The 27,898-nt window shown below is 36.7% G+C and overlaps 1 protein-coding gene across 1 annotated transcript; it reads right to left on the bottom strand.

The window, feature by feature from the left end:
- Positions 1 to 259: 259 nt before the first annotated feature.
- ccnf (cyclin F) lies at positions 260 to 25,269 on the bottom strand. Its single transcript, XM_082180822.1, has 17 exons — positions 25,048 to 25,269; positions 23,270 to 23,424; positions 23,071 to 23,177; positions 22,334 to 22,401; positions 22,049 to 22,245; positions 20,880 to 20,933; positions 15,738 to 15,842; positions 15,580 to 15,657; positions 13,881 to 14,029; positions 13,417 to 13,581; positions 10,974 to 11,097; positions 7,961 to 8,141; positions 6,408 to 6,495; positions 4,643 to 4,742; positions 4,373 to 4,506; positions 2,655 to 2,827; positions 260 to 1,737 (listed from the first exon to the last, which is right to left on the bottom strand). Exons 1-17 carry the CDS (start codon positions 25,058 to 25,060, stop codon positions 1,334 to 1,336), a joined length of 2,295 nt encoding a protein of 764 aa, XP_082036948.1. The 5' UTR covers positions 25,061 to 25,269; the 3' UTR covers positions 260 to 1,333.
- Between the last annotated feature and the right edge of the window lie 2,629 nt (positions 25,270 to 27,898).

Here is a 27,898-nt window from a genome sequence, read left to right as displayed (position 1 = left end):
TTATCAGTTTTAAAAACATGTAAATCAGGTAGTCAATTTGTTTTGTTTTGTATCTTTTCTAGTTTATTTTTTATTTATTTATTAAATACCAAACAACTGTTTGACCAGCAATTACTCCTCATCAAACCAGTGTTAAAAAAATCTTGAGGTCTGTGCTAAAGCGAGTTGAGTGAAATGGTGTTCAAATCGGCAGTGCAATGAATGTGTGCAAACCACAAGTTCCCATCTGTATGGAAAAGAAACACTGTAGACATGCAAATGTGACTACTGCATTGTTTTATTGTGGTTTTCAGAATATAACAAACACATGTCTGTTTTCAAGTTCACATGACCTTTCACAGCTTCATACATTTATTTATTTACAGTTATAAACAAGGAATCATTATTTACAGTCGCAATCCTTAGTGATGTTCGACATACAGTACCAACAAGACCTGCACAAAAATAATAACTTAATGCTTTTAGTGTCATAACCTCAATCAGATGAACACTCACAAATATATATGTATGGTTGATTGTTCAAGCATATCAAAGATAAAACATGGAGACTCGTTCGTTACGAAGCAACATTTCGCTTTCCAGCATCGGTCATAAAAAAAGTGCTCGGTGTCTCTCGAGGTCATTACGAAAAAGCATGTCAAACGATCACATTCATCGGATCTGTCGTAAAAAAAAAGCACATGGAGTTCATACAGATGTACTGTACGTTTGCAGGTTTCACAGGTCAAAACATCAGTGGTATCACAAGCAGACAGAAAACAGTACGAAAATCGTTAACGTAGGAACTTTGGCAGAAGATTTGACGAACGCAAAGCAATGCGCGAATACAAAAAACACCGGAGTTGGAGATAAATAATCGAGATACGTGGCGAGAAACATCCGCGTAAACAAACCAGTTCAGTTCGGACAGTGCATTAATCGGCATGAAACTTCATGGATCGAGTCGCTTTCCTCCGTAGCTGCATGTAACTTCGTAAAAAAAAACATATTTGCACATTTGATAAACTACAATAGTCAGTTTCTGTAAACAGTCCGGTTTTAAATACTTACGGAGACGCAACACAACGTACACGAGACTTCAAAAACAGAGACAGTTCCAGTGATTTCAACACACTCATCGGCATTCATCACGTTGCTTGTCAACAGTCAGGAGCTGAAGTGAAATGCATTATGGGAAGAAAAAACCATGACCTTTGTTCTTACTTAAAAAAAGCTCAGAAATGGACGCAAACTCACGCCCGAGTCCCTCTGAGATAAAAAGCACCCGTGAATGAAAGTGCTCCTGGCGGGCGGCCAGGAAGTGATGCGTTAAGGGACAGCAGCTTCCTGTCGATCACAGGCTGAGGAAGCCCAGGTTGGCGTCGCCCTCGTCGCGCTCCGCTTCTCCTCCGCTGTGAGCCGCAGTGTTCTTCCTCTTCACCTGCCGGCGGGTCCTCGGCACGGGCGGCAGCAGGAGACGGAAACCGGAGAGATTCTGAGGAGAGACCAGAGACGAGGAGACGGACGGACTTGGAACGCTTTGGATGGAGGAGTAGCCCGAGCTGCGGCGGTCTGTGCAAAAGGTGCTCGATGAAGAGGAAGGGGATATGTGGCGTATCCAGGGTCTGCTTCGACTGCTGGTCTCCTCTTCCTCGTTGGGTTCCTCACAGAGGCTGTCGTCGTCGTCGGTGGAGAGAGCGCAACAATGTCCCTCAGCGATCTCCACCGGCAGCTCCATCTGTACCTCCATCACTGAGACTGGGGACGAAAGAGAGACCAACTTTAATGAACGGGACTTAAATGCAAACATAATGCAATTTAAAAGGAATAACCATGAAAATTGACATTTTAATATATTGTATTATATTTTTTCTTCCATGATGCACAAAATGAGATTGTAGGCAGAAAGTCTGAGCTCCTGTTTTCAATACAACGAGAGTGAGCAGTGATTTAATACAGTTGAGCAACAAAACAACACCATAAATGTCAAAACCTGTGTGCTTCAAGTCAGTTCACATCAGCTGAAGCTTTATGTGAGGAACAGAACTCTCAAATGCAGTCGCATTAAAACAATTTTTTTGTTTGTTTTCTTAAGTTAATCTGAAATAATTTAAATTTATAATTTAAATTGAAATATGTAAAATAGATTTTATGAATAATTTAAATTTGATTCAACTGAAATATTTTTCCAATTAATGAGATACTAATTAAATATTATTAAATTAACAATTTAACAACTGCATTAAATATGAACTTGTTTCAATAATTAAATAAAAAAAGACAGATTTTTTTAATGTGATAATTTATTATTTTTGTAATTTATTTTAAGTATTATTGTAATCAATGAAATTTGTAACAATATTTTCAGTTGGGGGGGGGGGGGGGGGGGCATGTTTCTATGGAGTTAAAGAAATACAGGATTGGAATGACATCAGGGTCACCTCTGGGTAAAGTAGTTCTTTAAAAGTAATTGAATACACACACACACACAGATAAAAGTGTCTGCTACATGATTGAATCACAATGTAAATAATGATCATGCTAGCTGATATATAACACAACGACGTTGTGACACTAATGTGACTCGTCACGCATCAATGACAACTGGTTTTGTCTTAATGTTTTAGTGTAAGATGATTCAGAATATGATGTAGTTGATATATGAGGCATCTCACCTTCTCCTCCCTTCTCGCCCTCGCTCTCGCGGTCTCCTTCGTACCCCGAGCAGGAGGTGTCGAGGCTCCAGTCCAGCATGTCTCCCAGCAGCATCTCCTCCTGGCTGGACAGCTCGGCTGTGGGAGTGGCCAGGAAACTGCCCCTGTGCGCCTGCATGCTGTCCTCCCGCCTCCTGCTCAACACGACAACAACAACACATTTAAAGAGTCTGTTCAACACACACATCTAACAAAACATGCTCTTCAAGATACAGAGAAGTGAGAAACATAACAGGATTACAGATGCATTGATAACAATTTGTACCTATTTGCAGGTGTCAAAATGTTTATATGAATAGTAACGTATCACAGCTGACCTTTTCTGTTTTATTTATTAACGACATTCACGCTAAAATAAAATCAGCCATAAATGGTAAAAATACTGTTAGAAGAAAATACTAATTAATTAAAAAAACATTATCTCTCAATATCAGATATATTCAATGATCAGTATATTTTTATAATAAAATATGAATACAATATACTAATTACGGTTAAAAATATCGTCAATATCAGAAATATAGCCCGATACTGATCATTGAAACACACACACACATTATATATATATATATATATTAGGGGTGTAACGGTTCACAAAATTCACGGTTCGGTTCGATACACCTGTCACGGTTCGGTTCGGTACGTTTTCCATAGGCTACAGCAAAAATAAATAAATGCCAGAGAAATTTCCTTGAATTAATTTTTTTTCTTATTATTATTTTATTTGATGAAACTAACATCATAAAGTATGATTTTTTTTTATTATTACTTTTTGTTGCTTTTTTTACTGAGCAATAATGGAGCTATACTTGACTCTTCTTATGAGCATATAAAACAAAACAGCTCCTTGGACAAAATGAAATGTAATATTGTAGTAGTAGGCTAGTTATAAACAAAGGTTTATTTTAGTTCAGATTAACATTTGAGGGCAGCAATTGTATTCATAATGTCAAAATAAAACCGACGTAATGTTACTTGAAAGCATTATAGCCCACTATTCCTGACAAACTTCCATACCTTGCAGTTAGTGTTACTACAGCAAATCCATTCCACGGTGAATGTTGCTGATCTGTGGACACCGGCCAGTTCATTCATGGCACGATGTTGCACCAGCCTCTATGAGCGCGCTTGCCACCCGCGACACGCCTTCATTTGAAATAACGAAATTTTGGTCGGCAGAAAAAATGGTCCAACGAACCATTCGGTACGTAATGCGTACCGAAAACCGAACCGAAAGCCTCGTACCGAACGGTTCGATATGAATACGTGTATCGTTACACCCTAATATATATATATATATATCACACACTTGTCCTGTTTATAGGATCTGTCCTTATATTTTTGAGTGTAATAGTATAACAGATAAAATATAGAACAATGAGTTGTGTAGATGTGGTGTGTACAATTGTATTGGTGTAAAATGTCAATTTTCTTTATCATAGTTGATTTAACAGGATTATCTAGAGATATATCGCCCCCTAGAAACAGAAGTGAATGACATTTGACAAGTATGGGTCTTGGTGTCCATGTCCTAATCATGTGATTCCTAGATATTTGCACTCACAAGAGGGCTTCGCAATAAGAGTTTTTTTATTAGTCAAACTTCAGGGTTAAAACACTGATATTAGGCGATACATCCACCCTCTCTATCCTGTGTAGTGTTTGGTTCACACACACACCTCTTGCTGTTGCTGGTGGGCGAGGACAGGAAGGTGTGCATCTCTGTGATCTGACTGCTAGCGCTGGACTCCTCCACCTGCGGCTCCACCTCTGGCACCTCCAGCACCTGACACAGCTCTTTAAAGCTCAACACCTGACACACACACACACACACACACACACACACACACACACACACACACACACACACACACACACACACACACACATCCTTCAGAGGACACACTTCACATGATCAACCCAACGAGAGCAGACTCTGAGACACTCACCACGTCTCTGCTTATCTGCTGGTACGCATCATCCTCGAACCTCTGCTTGACCCCCGTCAGAGACACGTGTCTGTAATCTTTGGGCACATCTTGACCGAAACTGTGAATGCAGTGAAAGAGACTGGTGAGTTTGACAACCACAATATAAATCACAGATATCAAAGCGGTCTGGCTCTAAAGACACCATGAAGTCAAAATCATGGCATTTACTTTATAAACAATAATATCATTATAGTAGATTAATGATGAATATAAAATATATATATATATATATATATATATATATATATATATATATATATAACAACTAGTAATTAAATCTTGTTGTATTAAATTGTATATCATTATTAGAAAGAATAATAACTAAATATAAAATACTATATTTTACTAATGAATTATAGAATAAATAGTGGTAAATATTACAATAATATAAAAACTAATAACAAAACAATCATATTACAACTCATAACAATTAATAATAATAATAATTACACAACAACAACAACAAAATAATTTGATTAGCCTAATCATAAAGATAAAAAAATAATATAACCGTTATAACATTTTGTTGTATTAACTACTAATATATATATATATATTAACTACTAATATATATATATATATATATATATATATATATATATATATATATATATATATATATATATATATGCAATAATGAATAATAAATACATACATTCTACATTCATTTAAGACATTCATATATTAGAAAATAACTAAATTAATAGATAAGAATTATTATAACTATTATAAACAATGCAACAACATGCAACTAATAAATAAATATTATTATGCAAAACAATACCATTTTATATGGAAACAAAACATTTTGTAACTAAGTTAATAAAGATAACAGATAATATTAAAAATAAACTGATTACAAATAATCGTTAATATAAAAACAATCATGAATAAACAAATATTGTAATTATGATTCTAATTAAATATTCACATTTTATGTGACAAGCAATTATTTTTGTAAAACAAAAACCTAAATAAATGTCGGGCCCACAATATAATCCCAAATTCTTCAAAGAAATTGCAGTTGCTAAGAAAAACGCTGTAACTCGTCTCATCCTGTGCTATCTGATGAGAATGACAGAGGTGTATAAAAGTCATCGCCGGAAAACAAGTGACGCACGAGATTCTCGAGCAGCAAAGCTTCAGTTTTCTCAGAGAAAATGCGAAAGGCCCACAAGATGAGACAAGGGATTTAGTCCAAAATCTAGTACGCGTTTTAAGGCATCAAAGTCTATTCCAACCTGTAGGCAGGAAAGTTACACCTTATTTAGGAAAAGTCAAAGCCCTTTAATATGTGCTTGATTTAGAAGGCAAACCCAGAATGCATTGCGACAAGCTCAATAAAAACATTCATTGAAGACGCTAGAAGGAAATAGGAAATGTCAAAAGAAATATATCCCATTAGGAGCTGAAAAGTACTGATAGAAAATAGCTTTGCATTTACAAAATGCACTATTTCACCCAATGTCTTTGTTTGCCAATTAGAGAATATTTTTAGCTTAGCAACATGCTAACACCAGCTAAACTCCTCAAACCCAGAGGAGATGCGCCTCATAAAGGGCAAGAGTGACAAGCACAGATAACGTGTTAACACAACGCCCGTCTGACTGCACATCACCGGCTCCATGGAAACACCACTTCTCTCGGGGTCAGAACAACCACTAAACTTCATTAGATGAAATGCACGTAGACCACTGTGCGGATAACTGACGTGGACACTCACCACTTGACGTAGAGCGATAAAGCACAGGAGACCAGATCCTGCTTGGAGAAGCCCGTGTTTTCCTCCAGCTGGATGGGCCATACAGGAACTGTGGAGAAACGGACCGGGAAAACTTCAGTAAGGCTTGTACAAGTTCGTGGAATGGTTCAGCCCAGTTCTACACTGTAATTTTTACAGAAAAGGTGCAACACTCACTCTTGAGGAATAAACTTGAGCTTCATCAGTTAAATGTCTGACGGAGGCCTTGAGATTGGCTGAAAAGTTTCCTAAAGCTCAAGTTTATTCCTCTAGAATCTTCCCAAATGAGATGAACATTTGATTTTTGGTTGCAGCTGTTCTTCAGTTGGTGCAGTATTTTTCTGTAAAAATGACTAAAACTTGGTAATTGGTTAACTAAGCTATACAGTGAAAAAACGGTCAATGGTTTAACCACATTATATGCAGTTTTACTGTAGAATACTGTCAAATGTATGGTTCCGATAACTCTTTATTTTGAAAGCCGGTAACCGATATGACAGACTTGCTCTCCACTTTTACTGTATTTTCCTTTTTTTAAGAGATTCCAATCATATTTCAAGCTATTTAAAATGTAAAAACAATAAATAAATAAAAACAATAAAACAAAAAATGTATCGGCTTTATTATATCGGCCTTATTATATCGGCCAAATTTTCTTATTAGGCCGATAACGATAACACTAAAAATGAACATATCGGCCGATACCGATATGGTGGCCGATATATCGTACATTCCTAGTTTTGCCAGTAAAAATAGCCATTTAATGTATGATGAAAACCCGTAAAAAGTCCCTGTGTGACATCACATATGATTATATTTTGTATAATTAATTGTTTCCTCTTTTTTTGTTACAAGTCAAATAATTGTGTAAAAGTGTTCAATTGTTTTGTGTAACATGTTCTGTTGTTTAGTTCATGTTTCTTGCAGTATTTTAGTGTTGTGTGTTACCCTGGAGGTGTTTTGTGCTTGTGTGTATTTGACCATGTGCCCTATCTATATTTACCAGTATTGACCATGTTTTATGGAATAAGTCAATTATGATGAACCCTGATTGATCATGTGGTTTTCTAGTGGCTTCCACCTGTTTTATTGTGATGCTTATTGGTACATTTTAAAGTAAAAAGGCATATTTTGATACTTCATGTACTGGGTATTTTAAAATGACATCACTGTATCACTGGCACTGTAGGGCTGGGCATTGACACAATTATTGATTCAACTCCATTTCAATACACAAGTTTGCAATTCAATTTCAATTGATTTGTAAATGTATCAGGTATAGCACGTACATTTTTCTCAAGGAAAAATATGTTTAGTGAAGTTTTGCAAACTGAAAACTGCACAGACTCAAAGATCGATTAAGAAACAATATCCGTTCATCGAAACGAGAATCGATTAAAATCAAGAAATCCTTATTTTTAACTCAGCCCTATAAAACTGGAAACACTGCCACAGTATTTTTTACAGAGAAACTACAGTTGCCAGTGTTTTACAGTAAATGTAACATGATATTTCTGGTGGGATGGCAGTAGTACCGTAGTTGTGCAGTGCTCTGGTGAGCAGCAGGATGGCGCTGGCGAGTCGGGCCGGCCCGGGAATGGTGAGAGGCGAGCAGAGCAGAGAGAGTTCACAGATGTATTTGAAGAGGTGAGAACTGCGTCGCTCCGCAGGGACTAGAGACAGCAGCACTTCCCCATAATCCAGCACTGTGGCGGTCTGAAACACAACATTAACACAGAAATCAATTACTGAGCACAAGAGCCAGGGCTCCACGAGAAGAGCTGCTTGAACGGACCAATGCACACACAATTATGGAGAGTATCCTTGTAAACGCAGTCAGTTATTTTTATACTAGAGCTGTCAAGCGATTAAAAATGTATGATGTGTTAACTAATTGATCACATTTTAAATATTGCTAAGAAATGACCCCAAAAGATAGTTTCAAGTCATTATTGTTGTTAAATTAGAAGAGCATCAAAACCACATTACAAAAAGTATATTTAGAAATAATAATATAATAACTATAAAAAAAAATCCAGAAGCTGCATCTGAATTGGTGTGTAGATTTATTTACAGACTGTTTATCACAGCTCAAAAGTGGCATGAATGCATTTACACTGCAATTACACTTGTGTAAATAATGGCATGAGATTAATGGGTTTTAAATGGGTATTAAAGGGACAGTTCACCCAAAAAATGTAATTCTGTCATTTGCTCTCCCTAATGTCGTTTTAAACCTGTATGCCATTATTTCTTTTGAGGAAAATAAAAGATAATTTGAGAAATGAATTGTGAAATTTCACTAATCTCTCAAATTTGGGTGTCTTAACCTTATTTAATAGAATAGAAGGTTACATGGGTCAAAACCCACAAAAACATAACCATTTTATTCATTCATAATTTTTTTGTGGCAGGCCCAGTGAATATTTTGTACTAAATAAATTTGAACTACTGGCCCTCTTTTTTCTTACTTGCACTGCCAAAATTTTCACTGAAAAAAAAAGAAAAACAGTAAAATAAAACTCCCTAGTATTGAGCGCTGAGAGCAAATAAATAACATGAACGTCAAAAAGGGACCCTGAACACTCGCTTTGAACATCCGTGATACTATCTTTTATTAGATACAGATGATAATTGTTTGACTCTGAAATATCAGTTTTACTAATAAAATGCCGTCTTTCATCATCTGGTACGCCTTTGTCATTAAACTACTGCGCATTCAACAGGAAGCCCCATTCTTCAAACTAGGGATGTCAATTTTCACAAATTCCCATGATCGATCGTCGTTTAAATTAACGATCAATTAATCGATTAATCGTTAGCCTTAATACTGCAATATGCGTCTACTTCAGTGGCTATGACAGCATGACAGGGTCTGCAAATGCTGCTCAAAACGCTATGTTCCTCACCAAATCAATTAGAATGGTTTTAAATATAAATAAAGGGCTAGTAGGATTGTAAAATGTTTCGATGTGATTGATAATTAAATTAATTATTTAATAATCAAATATAACTACTAATACAACGTGTCAGCAACGCCGCCTCATATGCGCTTAGAATGTGTGACTGTTGTGGACGCGCTCTTCCTGGAACAACCGCACGCGCTGAATGAATCTGCTACCGTTAAACTGGAGCACTTTGCTAGCACGTTATTTATCTAAAAGAAACGCATCCTATATGAGAATAATCAGATATATTCAAAATAAACATAATATTACAAATTATATCTCCACAAAATGACGCAAATTCATGCACAAGTGAACTTGAACTAAGTTACGTGCCATTCATTCAGAACTACTCATGTTGTGGACGCGGTCTTCCTGGAGTAACGCGACACGGCAACTAAACCCAAATAATTCACAATGTTTTATTACAATATTGTTCTCTTTATAATGTTATGTAATATTACAGTCCCAATAGTCATTATTAGTCGTGCATTGCCGTTTGAGCTGCGCGCGCTGAAGCTGACGCTTTACTACAGAGTTAATTCTTAACCAAATGCATCCAATATGAGATAAATCAGATATAGATAGGCCTACAGAAAATAAACAGTAGGCTATTAGAACTTACATTTGCACAAAACAAAAGGCTGCGAATGCACACGCAAACTTATAGTCATGATGAAGATGTAAAATGGTCCCAAACATAACTCCGGCGCGCTCGCTTTACATGTTTCGTGGTTGAGCAGCGCGCACGCGCATGAAGACCTGCTTAATCGATGATCGATAAGTTGTATCGATTAAATGTATTATCGACAATTAATCGATCGTCGATTAATCGTTGACATCCCTACTTCAAACGTAAAGCAACTTCATATTTTTAATTATAATTAAAAACTCATATTTGAGTTTTGCTTGCATACATTTAAAAAAATTTAATAAATACTTTTTTATTATTCAAGCAATATTAATATAACTTAAAAGCATTGGCTTTGCATATAAAAATTTAATATCAGTCAATCTCTATCTTTATCGACTCAATTAATTAGTTTTATGCTAACATGCTTCGAAGAAAGCTGTATGGCACTCAAAAGTATCAAATAAAATATTGAGTTAATATGATAATAACTTGAAATTTTCTATGATATTGATTGTAAAATATCTGTATATCCACAAACAAACGATCAATATACAAATAAGATTGTCTATGGAATTTTACTTAAATATTTCAGATCTGGGCAAAATACTCTACACATATAGACCAAAATAATTATTATAAATACTGGCTTAATGCAATTAATTTAAATACTGATTTAAAAAAAATAATGCATTTTTAATTAGATTGCTGGTCAATGTTCAATGAAATGCATTTAAGGTCAACATTCTGCTCAAATATTATTATTTTTTCTTACTAAGAGCATTACAATGCCTTCTGGAATAACCTTTGCATTGAGAGACGAGGTCTTAAAATGCCATCTAGACTGGTTGCTCACTCAGCTTTGGCGTCGAGCTCTAAACCTCAGACACATTAATCTGAGCTGCTAGTCTATAATGAGGTTTTTGTGTGCTGGAGTGAAAGCAAACAAGAGCATGTCCTTCAGTAACTGACCCGTATCTTCCCGTCCAGCACGGAGATGACCTCCCCCATCATGCGCACCAGGTCTTCATACTGATAGGTGTTGTCAGTGAGCCACACCGCCTCACGGATGGTCAGGATCTCTTTACTGATGTATCTGAGTCAGAAGATTAAAAAAAACGTGTTCAGTCTAGAATAGATAGGGCTGCATGATTCTGGAGAAACTAAGAATCAAATATTTTTGTTTCAAATAGAGATGATGATTCTCCCATGATTAGAAATAGACAACCAGACAAAATAACATGCAATTTACAAGATGTTCTGACAAAATGTCAGTTGCTGCAGTCCATAAAAGAAAAGAAAAGATTTAATTAGATTGTTTCTTTTGATGAGAAATCGGTTTTAATGAATGATTCAATGACTCACTCAAAGACTACTCATTTAATTACTTGATGAATACATTTTTTGGAACAAATCTGTTGAATGAATAATTCAAAGATTCACTTAGCCTTTACCCATTTTATTACTTGATGAATCAATGTTTTTGGACAAATTTCTTGAATGAGTAATTCAATGACTCATTCAGAGACTTAACTCATTTTATAACTGGATGAAACAATGTTTTGGAACAAATCTCTTGAATGAATGATTCAATGGCTGTGTCAAAAATTGCCTAAAATCCCAAACCATAGTGGGCGTTATCGAGTGCACTCATTCAATCCCACAATGCACTCCAATGACTGTACAACTGATGTACACTCAATTGCTAGAGAATACGCATAATGTACTGTGATAGTCATGGGGCCAGAAGATGGCGCTCACAGCCGAATCATCCCGCCATCTATTTTTCAAACCGCTGGTTCAATGTGGCTACAGCGTAATATCCTATATAATTGATTATTAAAGGAAAAGTTTGGTATTTTACACTTAAAGCCCTGTTTTCAGATCGTTTCTGATGAAATAGAACGGTTAAGATTGAAATTTGGACACATGCTGCTGCACTGATATGCTCACACAAAAATCGCTGCAAAAGATGCTTTCCAACAGGTCTTATAGTAGTTTTTGTCCATTTACGGGTGTGAGGCGTTCGGAAAAATAGGTCCACAGTTTTACAACGAATGGTAAAACACCTGTTTGAAAGCATCTTTTGCAGCGATTTTTGTGTGAGCATATCAGTGAACACCCCTGACCACTCGGTGAGTTTCACGTCTTTGTAAACGAAAGTTTAATGCGTTTTAGGAAGGATTGTTCCAGTGCACCTATGCAGCCATTGGGGGGGGGGGGGGGGGGGGGGGGGGGGGTGCTACCACAGAAACCGAAAATTCTCGGGCCAGCAGCATGTGTCCAAATTTCAATCTTAACCATTGTATTTCATCAGAAACGATCTGAAAACAGGGCTTTAAGTGTAAAATACTGAACTTGTCCTTTAAATTGTTTAGTAAAGTTTATAGTTTTTATGACAGAGTTCAAGATAAATCTTCTCATTACTACTAGAGCTGTCACTTTGATAAGTTTCAAATGATTATTAAATCAGCAATCACAAACTATGCAAAAGCGGCAGCCCTTCCGGCGCACTCAGTGTCCGAATTCACTCACTCCTTCAAGTGGACTATATTAGTGGAGTAATGTAGGGAATAGTGAATAGAGGGCGATTTCGAACACAGCTAGTATCATTCATAAAGACTTCTTGTTTCATTTACAGGATGAATACATTTAACGAATCTCTTGAATGAATATTTCAATGGCAAATACGCTCATTGTGAACGTACTCAAAGGTTTAATAGACATAGTCGAATCGTTGTCATTTAGGAAAAATATTGCATTGGGTGGTTGAATTAAAGGGTTAGTTCACCCAAAAATTAAAATTCTTGTGCGCAAAAACAAACAAAAATAACGACTTTATTCCACTATTCATTTCCGTCTCTCTGGGCCTCGAGTCTTTTCACGTAGTGTAATAGCGCAGCGCGTCTGTGTTGCACGTCACAACGTAGGCTCACTATTGGCCGATGCTAGTCATGTGTGAGATACGTGGTGACGTGCAACACAGACGCACTGCGTTAAAACACTACGTGAAAAGACTCGAGGCCCAGAGAGAAGGAAATGAAAAGTGGAATAAAGTCGTTATTTTTGTTTGTTTTTGCGCACAAAAAGTATTCTCGTCGCTTTATAAACTTAAGATTGAGCCACTGGAGTCACTTGGACTATATTAACGATCTCTTTAATACATTTTCTGGGCCAGCAAGTTATAGTGTCCATAAGCCTGTGGAGGAGTGAGACAGCTCTCAGATTTCATCAAAAATATCTTAATTTGTGTTCCGAAGATGAACGAAGGTCTTACGGGGTTGGAACAACATGAGGGCGAGTAATTACTGACAGAATTTTCATTTTTGGGTGAACTAACCCTTTAACATTGCAATCTTTTAACGATTAATCGTTCAGTTCAAGAACACGATCAGCAGAGTGTCTCGTTGCTCACCGAGTGCAGATCACCATGCAAGCGATGCCCAGGAGCTGCAGCTGGGCCTTGGGCACTGAACACAGGCTCAGATAGCGGTCCACGCATCCGATGGTCACATGCAGCACTTGACTGGAGAAGTCTTTCATGGTGGTCACCTCCACCAGCCAGTCCACCAGAATATACCTGCAAAAAAATATGGTGATGAGTGTAAAACATGAAGCTGAAAAGCAGAGGATACAGGATTTACTCAATCAGTGATTAAACAAAATAAAAAAATATTATATATATATATATATATATATATATATATATATATATATATGTATATGTATATGTATATATATATATATATATGCAGACTTTCAAGCCAAGAAACAACAACTTTAAAATCCCCTGATATTCCAGGTTTTCCATGATTGTATACTGTGAACCCTGTAGGAATATTTTGAGACGGGCGTTTGTCCAAACCGTTGATGACGTACCTCTTAGTGGTAATGTCCTGTCCCTGCAGACTTAGCGGGTATTGCAGGGGTGACGGCCCGGAGTGGAAGAACTGGGCCACGAGTTCAGCGCAGGCCCGTGGCTCCAGACCCAGAGGGTTAGCGGTGCCACATGACTTCGCAAACGCCAGCTGGGAGATCAGAACAGACAAGTTAGATAAACATGAAACCCTGTGTGTGTGTGTGTGTGTGTGTTTAATATGGCATCACAAATGAACAGATTTTCACCCCCCCCCAAAAAAAGCATTACTCTTCATTTGAAGAGCCCCCCATCCAAACCCATTTACACACATCAGAGTGGCTTTCAATCTGGCACAGCTGCTGATTATTACAAGTCAATGTCAACAATGGCAGAGAAAACCTCCAGATGAGATAACAGGAAATATGACGCATCTTTCCCAGGGTGTGCACTTCCATTATGAGCACGCTCAGAGCACTGACATTGTGAGAATGGAGGAATAATGGAGACAGATGATTGGTCATGACTTCAAACACCCCATCACAGTCATCATTTTCGAACAACAAAGGTAAAAAAATGAAAATAAACTGAAGGCTGAGCCATCCAAGGAAAAAAGTAAACGGACAAAATATATATTTTTAAATATTTTTTATAAAAATATATTCAGTAACTCTGTTTGTTTTCAAACAAAAGCAAAAAGATAAATAATAATAATACCTCAACAAAACAGCATTTGCACTACTATACCTCAATCCTTCATTTTGCGTATGCCTTAGGCGGGAATTATTTAAATATATATAGAATATAGAGTGGTGCAGGTATGACATCACTTTATAGGCCAAAACGTGGAGTTACATTTTAGCACTTCTGGTTCCATCGTCCCGAAGCCAATAGGGTTTTGGTTAAATGGCTTAAATAAGGTCTATGGTGAACAAGCTCAAGACAGTTTCACGTTTTATTCTACGGCATAAAGTACATCAGTATTACCCCCCACTCATGATTTTTTTAAGCAGTTATGTGTCTTGAAATAGGCTGTTGCTAACAAGTAGGTAAATGGGACTACAGAGGCTGTCGAGGAGATTAAACATCATCACGCTGAACAGGTAAACTCGGTCCGCTTTCACAGCATCATTATGCTCATAATTGTGCTCTTACAAACTCTAACTCAAACGTTCTGGGAAAATGTTTTTAAGATAAAAACTGTTGGAGGAAGCTTAGTGATCATGGTGACGTTCAAGTCGTGGGACCGTGGTGTAGTTCGTTTATGGTCTACCTTTAGCTTTTTACTTCTGGCGACTGCATTTAGGCTACAAAATTCATAAAAGTTGACTTCATCTGCGATAATTATCTTGATGGACAAAATGTACAAGTATCAAACTTTTCACAGAGTTTTTTTTTGCGATCATCCAAAAGCCAATTGGAAAAATCATATTGGGTTTTCGTCGAGGGAACCAGCGCGAACCTACAAAGTGACATCATACCTGCACCACTCTATTGTGACGTGTTTGTTCCCAGAACAAATCTCAAGACTACAATGGAGGCGTTTCAGGGAGTTCAGAAACAGTGTTACTGATATAGAGAATAACTCCCGCTGGAGTGACTTTGTGCTTTGCAGACGTTTTTCATGCTCAAACAGCAACATTACACACTAAAGAAAGTCCAACATGTAAAAAAAGCACAAAAGGTCCTCTATAATTCTCTACACGTCATTTCTCCAGTCACCTGAGCTTCCCAGCATCCTTTAGCAGCGTAGTCCCTGAGTGTGCGCATGCACTGCAGATACCTGCCGGGGTCAGCGGTCTGAGGACAGAAAATAAACCAACGATCAGCACACAGCCTGCAGAGATACAGGTTATCACGAGCGCTGGAGAAGCTCTTACCGACGTGCCGCGGTTCATTTCCCACAGCAGATACGAGCTCTGCACGCTCCCGCAACGAGCCGACTCCTTCAGCATGGACGTAGCCTCCTCACGCTTCTCCTCATCCTGACACACACACACAGTCACAGATTGAGTTAACACCTGCCGCTCAAGGGGGTTACGGGAGAACCAGAGCGGAACTGCACTCATTAACACAAGCGTTTCTCTGGGACATATTGACTGAGAAGCACAAATCATAAAGTCCATACACAGAAAACATCAAATAAGCAGCCCACACCCAACTTAAAGGATTAGTTCACCTCAAAATGAAAATGTCCTGATAATTTACTCACCCCAATGCCATCCAAGATGTTCATGTCTTTCTTTCTTCAGGGGAAAATAAATTAAGTTTTTTGAAGAAAACATTTCAGGATTTTTCTCCACACAATTGGCTTCAACGGCAACCAGAATTGCTGGTGAAACATGATGACGTAATACCAGAGACCAGCACAAGACCAACAATTGTGGTTAAAAAGAGTTTTTTTTGTTGAAAATGACGTTCGCTAGATAAGACCATATTCCTCAGCTGGGAAGCCCTTTGAAGCACTTCAGAGCCCTCTGAAACGCCATTGATTTGAACTTCAACATTCTGGTTGCCGTTGAAGCCAATTGTGTGGAGAAAAATCCTGAAATGTTTTCCTCAAAACACTTAATTTCTTTTCCACTGAAGAAAGAAAGACATGAACATCTTGGATGGCATTGGGGTGAGTAAATTATCAAGAAATTTTCATTTTGAAGTGAAATCCTTTAACAGGGTATATGCAGGAATCATAGAGATGAATTTACTACCTTTTTTACCACCTCCACAATATTTTTTACTACCAACACGACATCAAGCAGCAGCCCTTTTTTTGGGTGTGGGGGGGTGGGAGGGGTATGCAAAGCATCACTTACTACTTACTATAAGGTATAAGTGTGACACGGTCACACCCATCATACAGGTACACTAATGTTTAATTGTGATCATTAAGTATTGTCATTGTCAATTATGTTTTTTTTGTAGTGTCGAGTTGAGTTTCAGTTGTCCTTATCTTAACCCTAGCCCTTGAGTTATCCTAACCATAGCCCTGCCTTAGCCCTAATAAGGTGAATAATAACCTTGGCATTTTGTCATTGCTATCAACTCCGACTCACTCAGGGCTCGACATTAAGCCTTTTCATGTGCTTGTCCTTTGAACAAGTAAATCTGTCATTCACTTGTCCGAGTAAAAAAGTTGCTTGTCCGGAATTTTTTTTGGTGTGTGTGTGTGCTGTAAATATAATTTATTCTGAAGAAATATCCTCATCTGTGTTCAATCAGCACTGATATATTTAAATCTGCATATTGTCATATCTGCACCTTTAAAGGTCACTGCATTAAATAATGTTATGAATATGAGATCGTTTTAAATATTTTTGAATATACAAATAAGAAACGTTGGAAAGAATGATAACTTTTAAACATGAAAGTAAACCGCCAGTAGGAGGCGGCAGGCGACCGTCTTAATGAGCGAGTCATTGAGTCATTCATTCAAACGATTTGTTCAAACAACTGATTCATTCAAGAATGAGACATGTTTATGAATGGGACACTGAATCTTTGACTCAACCGATTCGTTCAAAATGCTGAATCATTCAGTAATGAAACACGGTCAAGTGTTGCTGTGAGATGCGTTACGGTTCTGCTGTGATCTTTGTTTGGAACTATTTTTGCTGCTGAAACAGAACAAAAACAGTCAATTAGTGTTGTCAAAAATATCGATATTTCGATAAATATCGATACTGAAATATCTGAACGGTACCAATACTAATTTCCTGAAGTATCGATACTAGCCGAGCTGTCACTTTCACTTCTCTCCAAAGGCGCGTTGACAAACACCACACGCTCACTCGTCTCATTCGCTCTGATTAAATAGCAAAAGTGAAGTAAATGGGGTCGATCACACCTGACGCGTTTTTTTGCAGTGAGAGGCGCTATTTTAAACTGGTTTCCAGCGAGCGTTCTGCGCGCTGTTTATTCGCCTGCTGCGCCTCGCGGGTCTTCCGTTTTAATGATGAAAGCTAGTTGCTTGAACGCCCGGAGAGTGCGATGATGGAGGATAAACTTGTGGTGCTCTCGCGGGTTTCCAGGAGCTTAACGACTTCACGAACCGTAACTACCACAATGTTAACAGAAAGTAAATAAAGTTAATAAAAGGCTGATTTGACGTTTACTTGACTGACAGGACAGCTGTTTCAGTGGTTGCCTAGCAACATAACAAACGCAGCGCACTGCTCGTTCTGTGTGATGGTAAGTGCAGCTGTGTGCCTCGCGTGTTCGAACCTGAAAAACGCGTCAGGTGTGATCGGCCCCTAATACAGCAAAGCACCTGAAAGACCGACACCGGGATCTATATAAATAATTTCGAAAGGTTGGTAACTCTTCTCATTTTAACATTTCTGAAACATTAACCAAGTTGGCCTAGTATTGTTGTTGATATGAGTGTGTGTTGTCTCGTTTTTTCACCGTAATTCTTAAAGTTAATATAATCTGACTGAGAAATCTAAGACAAGACAAGTAACGTTAAATATTTTAACTGTGGTCAAATGTAAATTAACTTGTGCTTATTTAACTTTATTCAAAAATTAGTATTTAATTCTGCAATTTGCCTTCATATCTTATCATCAATTTGATTACACAGATACTAATTAAACTAAACTGAGCTATTGAATGACATCTTTGAATTCAATAATGAAATGCCTTTAACTGAAAATGTAATGTTTTATCTTATTATTATACATTACTGACACTATCCTCCAATTTGATACTGTTAAGTGCTTTGACACAATCTGTATTGTTAAAAGCACTAATAGCATTGTTTTCGTGTGTAATGCACACACGTTTGCGTTTAAATCTGTTCATCAAATAACGTTAATGTATTAACCAGCATTAATGCTTTTGAACAAGTTCACTACTTCAGGACATTTTTGTTAATGTAAAATATACCTCATTGTCATGTTCTAGACTTGTTATATTTAGCTTTAAATAATAAAAAAAAACGTAATATTGTGGCAGTTTTTTTCTCCGTGGTATCGAAAATGGTATCGAATATCGATATTTTTCAAGGTATCGTATCGAAGTTAGAAATTCTAGTATCGTGACAACACTACAGTCAATATTGTGTCTAAAATGTAAGTGACTTAATTTGAACTGTTTATTGAACTGTTGTATCAAAAGCAATGTCACATTTTCAGTCGTGATGGTACTCAAGAAAACAGCACTCGTCGTGTGAGGTTGCTAAACTGTATCATATGTTAAAAATATTAAAACACATTTAGAATTTTGGCACTGGCAGTAACGTTATGTTGTTAACTGAGTTTAAACTGAGTTTACATTTGTTTGGATTTCTCCTCGAGAGGCTGCGCGAGCCTCAGCAGCGCAACCTTGTTACCGTCAGTAATACTTATCCACTATCGATCGCAACTTACAATAAATATAATACAATCAGAATCATTCTATCATTTTAGTGATTCCCTAGTTATTTTTTTGTTATTGACGTTTAATCAGGCTACTTGTCCGGTCGGGCAAGTAAAATTCTCTTTTACATGTCCCTTCAAAAAATCCACTTGTCCCGGACAAGCGGACATGCGTTAATGTCGAGCCCGTCAGGTCCTGTTGTTAGCACCGTATATATTTTTAATTTATGCTAGATGAAGTTAAAATATGGAGACACAAATATTAAGCAAAAAAATGGAAACTCATATATTGAGGTCAAATTCCGTTTGTTACCTTTTACTACCTTTCAAGGGCCTTAATTTTGGTAGATTATTTTTACTACCGCGCGGACACCCTGTTTAACCATGGTAATGATGAACATTAGGGGTGGAATGGTACATGGTATTCGTATTGAACCGAAACGGTACGGGCGTCTCGGTTCGGTGCATAAATTTACACGGAGAATACACAGTATAAAAATAAATAAACCTTGCGTGCAAATTAATTAATGTAATGCGGAACTACTGTTAGATATGCAGGTTCTTTAGGGACACCTAATCTGTAGCCCCGCCTTAGCTCTGAAGCCGACTGCGATGTAAAGATTGCAATGCTGGAATATGTTGTGAGAGAGAGAGAGAGAGAGAGAGAGAGAGAGAGAGAGAGAGAGAGAGAGAGAGAGAGAGAGAGAGAGAGAGAGAGAGAGAGAGAGAGAGAGAGAGAGAGAGAGAGAGGCAAGGTGTTTACTTACATTTGTGTGTGCGTGAGGCACGGGCGCGATCGAACAGTGGAAACATAAAAACATACTCCGTCATTTTGTTTATACAGGACATCATTCAAACTGCAAAGTGTTTAAGTTACTGTTCATTAAAATTAAGGAAAACAAATATATTAATCTGAAATGTAGCAAATTAATTTTCAATTAATTCAGGTACAATTACCAAACATATCTCAAGGTCTTTTTGTCTTTTTACTAATTTAATTAATAAACTAATATAAAACTATTGTCAGTGCACTACAAATAAACTGATCAGATGTGCTCCTACAGTGGTCACATTCAAATCCAGACTCAAAACACATCTGTTTAGCTATGCATTTACTGAATGAGTACTGTGCCGCTGTTCGTCCGACTGTTTGTACTGTACTGTATTTTATTTTTCTAAACTGTTTTAATTATTCTTATTTCTTTTAATTATTTTAATTTCTCCTATGTAAAGCACTTTGAATTGCCATTGTGTATGAAATGTGCTATATAAATAAACTTGCCTCGCCTTGGTTCTATGCCTTTACTTTATTAATAAAACTTATTTAAAAAATACAAGGTTTAAGTAATTTATTTTCCTTTGGTGGTACAGCCTGAGACATGCACAAGCCTTCTGCATTTTTGTTTTGCTTTTCCCTCCATTGTACCGAACCGTGATGTCTGAACCGAGGTATGAACCGAACCATGACTTCTGTGTACCATTCCACCCCTAATGAACATCCTGTGGATGTCGGAAATTAGTAACATTTCACGCTCTAGTTTTTGAGGATAAACCATTCTGTGATGCTACAAATGAGACTCCATTTTTAAAACCTGGTAGTATTGTACATCTGTTTACACAATCAATCTCAGATAGAAGGCCATCTTTTCAAGAACAAAACCAACTCACATCAAACAGCTGGAGGACTCTAGCCAAGCAGTAATATAACATCCCTCTCCGTTCCTATACAGACCAGAAGAAAGAAAGAAAGAGACATTAGGATGTGTTTAGAACTAGATGGCATCTGCGTCGTGATTGACAAATATAAATATATTTTATTTATTAAATTACATTTATTTATTACCATTAAATGTTTTGGGTCAGTATTTTTGTATTTTATGTTTTTTAATGTCTCTCACGCTCACGAAGACTGGATTTATTTGATCAAAATTACATTGTGAAAATTTTATTACAGATTAAAAGAACTTTCACTTTGAATATATTGTAAAATGTAATTTATTCCCGTGATCAAAGCTGAATTTTCAGCATCATTACTCCAGTCTTCTGTGTCACATGATCCTTCAGAAATCATTCCGATATGATGATTTGCTGCTCAAGAAACATTTCTGATTATTATCAATGTTGAAAACAGTTGAGCTGCTTCATATTTTGTGGAAAACGTGATTAAAAAAAATTCCAGGATTCTTTGTTGAATAAAAAGATCAAAAGAACAACATTTATTTGAAATAATTCTTTGTAACATAAGTATATATATATATATATATATGTGTGTGTGTAATTCTCATTTCAAAATCAGATGATTTTAATAGTGAACTAAATTAATGAGAAACAAACTATGGAAAATATGATAAATAATTCTTGGAGTTTTGGTTTACAAGAACCAGCTAATTTATAAAAAAAACAAAAACAATTTACAATAAGGTTTCATTTGTTAACATTAGTTTATGTATTAACTAACATGAACTAATCTAAACCACGAACAATACATTTGTACAGTATTTGTTAACGTTAGTTAATACAAATTCAAGGTTAAATCATGTAGTTAAATAATGAAACCACCTTGTAAAGTGTTTCCAAAAAACGAAACACTCAGAAACCTTTTTTCAGTTCCCAATCCGAATTTGGTCTCATTGAATACCTAGTTTCACTCTGTAACGTATATCCGACTATAAACTTAACACGAAAGTTTAACTTAACACTTAGAACGAAAGCTTAACACTTGCATTAAGAGCTGTAACATATACAAATCTAAGAAATTTAAGTGTGTACTGTGTACTGGGCCTGAAGGAGTTGAACTGTAGTGGAAGTGAATGCTGGGAACTCCAGGAATGGCTCACCAGGTTGGTCTCACACTCGGCTTGGAGTTGGTCGTACACCAGAGCCTTACAGCAGCCTCCAGACATGGACCAGGGCGGGCGGATGAACAGCCAGATGAACGGCTCGGCCAGCGGGGACCTGAGGCTCTCGGCCAGGCTGAAGTATCGAGACGCCATGCGGCCGCACAGATCGGCACGACCCTCCTCGCTGAGCGACGCTGAAGAAAATTCACACATCATTACAGCTCTGATCAGTCACTCAGACGATTACATCACTCAATAAAAAAAGAGACTGTAGAAACTTACGCCCTTCATTGTACAAATACGCAATTCCTAGTTTCACAGCAGCTTCAAAGTTCCCTTTCTCCGCAGCCCTAGATATGGTCGAGGATGAGAAAATTCATTTAAAATGTGGAATTATGGATATCAAACAGGAACTAGCATGCTTTGGATGTCACAATTTAGGCATTACTATGAAAACAGAGCTTAGGAAAACCTGGAAATATCATGGAATTTAAATATATATGTTCAGGCATGAAAATTATTAAAATGTTATTATCTCTACAGTGAATGTATCTACCTGTAACATGTCCTTAAATAGTTCACAAACTGATCTGAATGAATTGTAAAGGGTTAGTTCACCCAAATATGAAAATGCTGCCATCAATTACTCACCTTTATGTCATTTTGTTTACAATATGTGAGCGCTACATGCATGTTGTTCGCTGATCAAAGCTTATATGCGAATTAAATCGGTTCATCATATAAAGCGATTGTGCCTCTTCTGAAGACTTGGACTAAACCGCTAATACACATGGATTTATTTTACGATGTCTTCATGGACGTTTTAAAGTGTCAGTCTTTATATGGAGAGACAGAAATCTCTCAGATTTCATTGAAAACATCTTCATTTGTGCTTCAAAGATGAACCAAAGTCTTACAGGTTTTGATCGACTTAAGAACGAGTAAACGATGAGAGAATTTCCAAACTCTTTAAAATACTTGTTTTATAAATATGGTGCAAACGTTGATGTATATCATACCTCTCAAAGAGCCAAACGGTGTTGAGGGCCGGCCAGCGGTCTTTGAAGCTCACTCGTGCCCAGACGCTTGAGTTACTATCAATAATGTCACGGAGATGAGAGTGAACCTGCGGGATCACATGACATTCAACATCACAAATGCACTTTCAGTTAACGGGGAATTTCTGAGGTTGTAAGTAAGGCGTCCATCTTGACGAACCGCTCTGACGGAGAGGAGATCCTCAGCGGAGAGGCATTGGAGGACGTACAGGAGCAGCTCCTCAGGAAGAGACAGCAGCGTGACGGCAGACGCACGCTTTCGGACACGCTTCCGGACAGGGAGAGAGAAACATTTGGCACATCGACAGTGGAGCACTACAAACGGAGAATCAAGAAAATCACAATTAAACAACAACACTGAATCACATTTCGAATATAATTGCAAGGCAATCAGTGTGCGGCCAGGAACTTCTTGAAATTACAGTTCGTCACTGTTATTATGGCCTATCCTAGTCGATTAACTGGCCGTTTTGAGATTATTAATATCAATAATTGGGTTTGTTTGGACCATTAAAGGGTTAGTTTAGTTCAGTTCAGCTAAAAATGAAAATTACCCCATGATTTAGGCTACTCACCCTCAAGCCATCCTAGGTGTACATGACATTCTTCTTTCAGACAAACACAATCTGAGTTATATTAAAAAATATCCTGGCTCTTTCAAGCTTATAAAGGGAGTGAATATTAAAGGTATAGCGGAGGATCTTTCCAAATTTTAGATAAGACCCGCCCTCTCCACTTTTTGAAAAGTTTGATTGATTCACCAGAATGATTGACAATTAGGAGGACCAATAGTTTAGACTACCCACCAGGAAGTAAAACATCCTCCGCTATACCTTTAACTGAGATTTTGAGGCCCAAAAAGTGCATCCATCCATAAGCGTAGAGATTGAGGAAATTATGGGATAATTTTCATTTTGGGTGAACTACTAACCGAATTATTCATAATTGTAAGTTCAAACAGTTTGGTCAAATAATAGTGCACATATTCTGTTCTTAAAGGTTTTAGGCCTAATTTATTTGGACTCTAATACAAGTATTCATACAGGTAGCCTACATCTTATTGTATGGCATTAAACTGTACTAATTAAAGAATATCTGCATTATATTGGTCACTCTGTCAGCTAGACATCAAAACTGACCATTAAATATAGGCTAAATAAACAAAAACCTATATTAGTTGAGCAAACATTGTGGTAAAAGTGTGGTACTTTGAAATACACTGTGGTGCCAATATTACTATATTCATACCATGGTATAGCCTATAGGCTACTTGTTAAACCAAGGTACTTCAAGGAATGTCAAATTCAAAATTGTTTTATTGGCATGACTGTAAATGCAATATTGCCAAATCAAATACATTATCACGGTACTACCACAGTACAAGCCCATTAAAACATGGTATTACCATGGTATTTTTGTATACTATGTTGCATTGCGAAAAGATCGGTCACCAGAAGAGGCTATTTACGGTTTAAACTAATTTAAAAGCTTAAAGATACATTAACACAAGTATTAAACACAAATTATAACTAATAACGGTTAGTTTTGTTAGTTTCCAATGCCAGTTTTGACATGCTCACAACCAGTAGCCAGTTTTCCCTCCTTATTCATAAACCAGTTACCTTATGGGACAGAGGACAACTGACCTATCTTTAGGAGATATTACCTCAGTATGTATTAAGGACAATTCAATAACACAGTTATGGATATGGGAAGAATATTTATATTGAAGTAATGAAAGTTTACTTCAATTATATACAGGTTAACGGGTCAGTAAGTCTCAACTTTGTAAGCATAAAAAACAACAAAAAAACATCAGCTCTGATTATGAGGTAATCGAAAGATAAACGTTCATCATTCTTGATTAAATATGAACATAAGCATTTACAACTGAAAAGTTTATTATTCGATGAGAATAAAGTAGTTAACTTTACTTACCGCCCGCTTTCATTTCAAGGAAGGATTAGAGAAGTCAGTTTGCAGCGATAATGCTTCACAGTGATCCGAAATTAATACTTAAATCTGTGAGTATTAGACCTTAAATTAATATAATCAGTTTCACTGATTAACCTACTTAATTCCTGTTAACTAATAGTGTTGGACTGTTTAAAACACAACTCTCCTCTGCTCTGACCCAACCATGCAACTTCCATTAAGCCCCTCCCCCCGATCGCTTAGCCACGCCTGCGCGGACAGTTTAAACATCAACTCTGGACGCTCACTGGCCAGAAGAAGGATACGCCCATCACGGTCACTGCTGCGTTCTGATTGGCTTTCGCGTAAACCTCGAAGCGCCATTGGTCCGTTTTTCTGAACGGATAAAAGGCGTCGATGTATTGGCTGAAAAGATGCTATTTCGAATTACGCGCTTGCAGTGCTGTGGGACGAGTGGTTAAGGGGTTTCGCTCGGAGAATTCTGGGAGATGAAGTATATCATTGCATAACATTAGCGAAATCAGTCAGAAGAAATGTGTATTTTTACATATATTAAATCAAATAAATGTTTAAGACTTACGTCCAAAACAACCCTCAAAACGAGCCTGTAATGCAATAAACTAAACACACTTTCAGCTAAAGCATAGGCTACTAGATAGAACTTACCTCAGATGCTGTTAAAAAAATACTGTCACAATTATGAAATAATAATATACTAGGCTACATGTATTAAATAATACATTGTTATGATACATTGTTACATTCAAATAATTTTAATGAATCGTTTCAGCCTTTTTAAAATACCCCATTTATTTACCATTTTTAAAATCCTTTAAAAGAAAGATCCTTGATTTTTAAAATTACATATTTAACTATTACAAACAAAGTAACAATTGTATCATTATTATTTAATGCCTTTAATTAATCCCTATAGTAAAAAAATAAAAAAAATAAAAAACTTTACCAAAATGTTTTTGAATGTAAATGTATATCAAAATGTATGTAAGTATTAATCCATTAACATATTTACTGACATATCACTTACTGATATATATAGCCTATATAAATATTATAATTAAACTTTATTTGGAGTAGGCTATCTTTATAGCACAATGCACATTTCTTAGTATTAGCCTAAAATGTGTTTTAATATCACTATAAAGTATGATCACTGTATAATATCAGTAAATGCAAGATATTTAAAGTGTACCTCAATTACTTGCAATAGTTCCACTTTAGTCAAATACACTTAAGTATATCTTTAGTTGGACCTCAGCACTATTTCCGGATAACTAAAGTACGTACAAAGACTTAAGGTCAATTTAGTATACCAAAAGCACAATCGCATATTTATACTAAGTACATAACTATGTAAATGTATTTGTAGTAGCATACACTTAGCATAAAACAAATGTATTTCAAATACATGTTGGTATATTTATTTTTCACTGGAGTCTTTTTATGAAAACAAACAAAATAAATAAATGTAGATGAGATATTGATTAGAGTTTTATTATGTGAGAAGGAGGACAGGCATAAAACTAATCGCTATTGATTGTTTGGGTCAATGGTCGATATAGTTTAGCAGTCATTTTACAAACATACCGACAGCAAAGGATTTCACAAATAAGACCTTTGACACAATGTCTTTCAGTACAGGAAAGTTAAATCATTCTCACATGTTTATCAGTGTCAGGATGGCTTTGAACGCAGGTTTCAACCACACACTCTTTAAAAAAAAAGGTTCTTTATTGGCATTAATGATTCCTTTGCATTGCACAAAAGGTTCTTTATAGTGGAAAAGGGTTCTTTAGATTTTTAAAATGATGTTCGGTTCACTGAAAGATTCTTTAGGGAACTTAAAATGGTTCTTCTATGGCATCGCAGCAAAAAAAAAAAAACTTTATTTTTAAAAGTGCCTTGAGACTTTGTCATGAATGAGGGTTGTGTGTTCATGGTAACCGTCACAAAGTGCTGACAATTAGCTTTCATCAAGCCTGTCACGTCTGACAGAGTGATTATTAGTGGCTGTCAGCATAGACAAAGAGAACAGGAGGAAAACGCCACTCATTAATGGAGTGACTATTCATTTGAGTCATAATTCATGTCATTTTTGTTTGGTTATACATGATGCGTTCCTCAATATTAGCTGTTTATCGATAGGCTTGTGCATATATTGCATCATTTTAAAAGTGTAGCAAAAAGCTATTGATACTAATCAACTGCATGCATGATTGAAGTGTCTATTCAAGTCATAAAAGCTTTGCATCTTGTTAAAGAAAGCATCTTGTACGCATTTGAGCCAGTAATCTAATCAAGTGACAGTGTGAAGAGCAAGAGGTGCTTTAGTCGGTCATTGAGAATTAGATTATTGGCAGCAACAAGTAATGAATATAAACAACTGAGTTACAGGCGCATATAAAGCTTGCTTAGATGCTAGTGCGTACCTTTATGTGATATGATATTCATCTGTTTATTGTTTTTCTCTCGTTGAAAGATGTTTTTTTGTATACTCAAGGTTTTGACTTCACATAAACCTAATGAAGGTCTGAAGGTTTTTGAACTGGCACAGAGATAACAGCCTCCACTGACAGCGTAAATTACGCTTATACAAAGGAACAGAATTCTGCTTTCCAAATGACCAACATTAAATGGGAGTGTGTGCACCTGTTGAAGAATGAAAGGGTCCAAATGAGGGCTGAATTGACCATGGACGTGTTTCCATGGCAACCTGAAACAATATTATAGTTGGAAATCCAGGTGTAGCGGATCGTGTCTCTCGGAGGATCTGGAAAATTCCAGTTGATTTTTAGTGTTTATCGGCTCTCGTCTCGTGAGCTCAGTGGAAGAAATG

Source organism: Leuciscus leuciscus (genome assembly GCF_965113295.1).
Source record: "Leuciscus leuciscus genome assembly, chromosome: 1".
Lineage (NCBI taxonomy): Eukaryota > Metazoa > Chordata > Actinopteri > Cypriniformes > Leuciscidae > Leuciscus > Leuciscus leuciscus.
The sequence above is the reverse complement of the archived record's forward strand: the minus strand, read 5'-3'. Positions and strand labels throughout refer to the sequence as shown.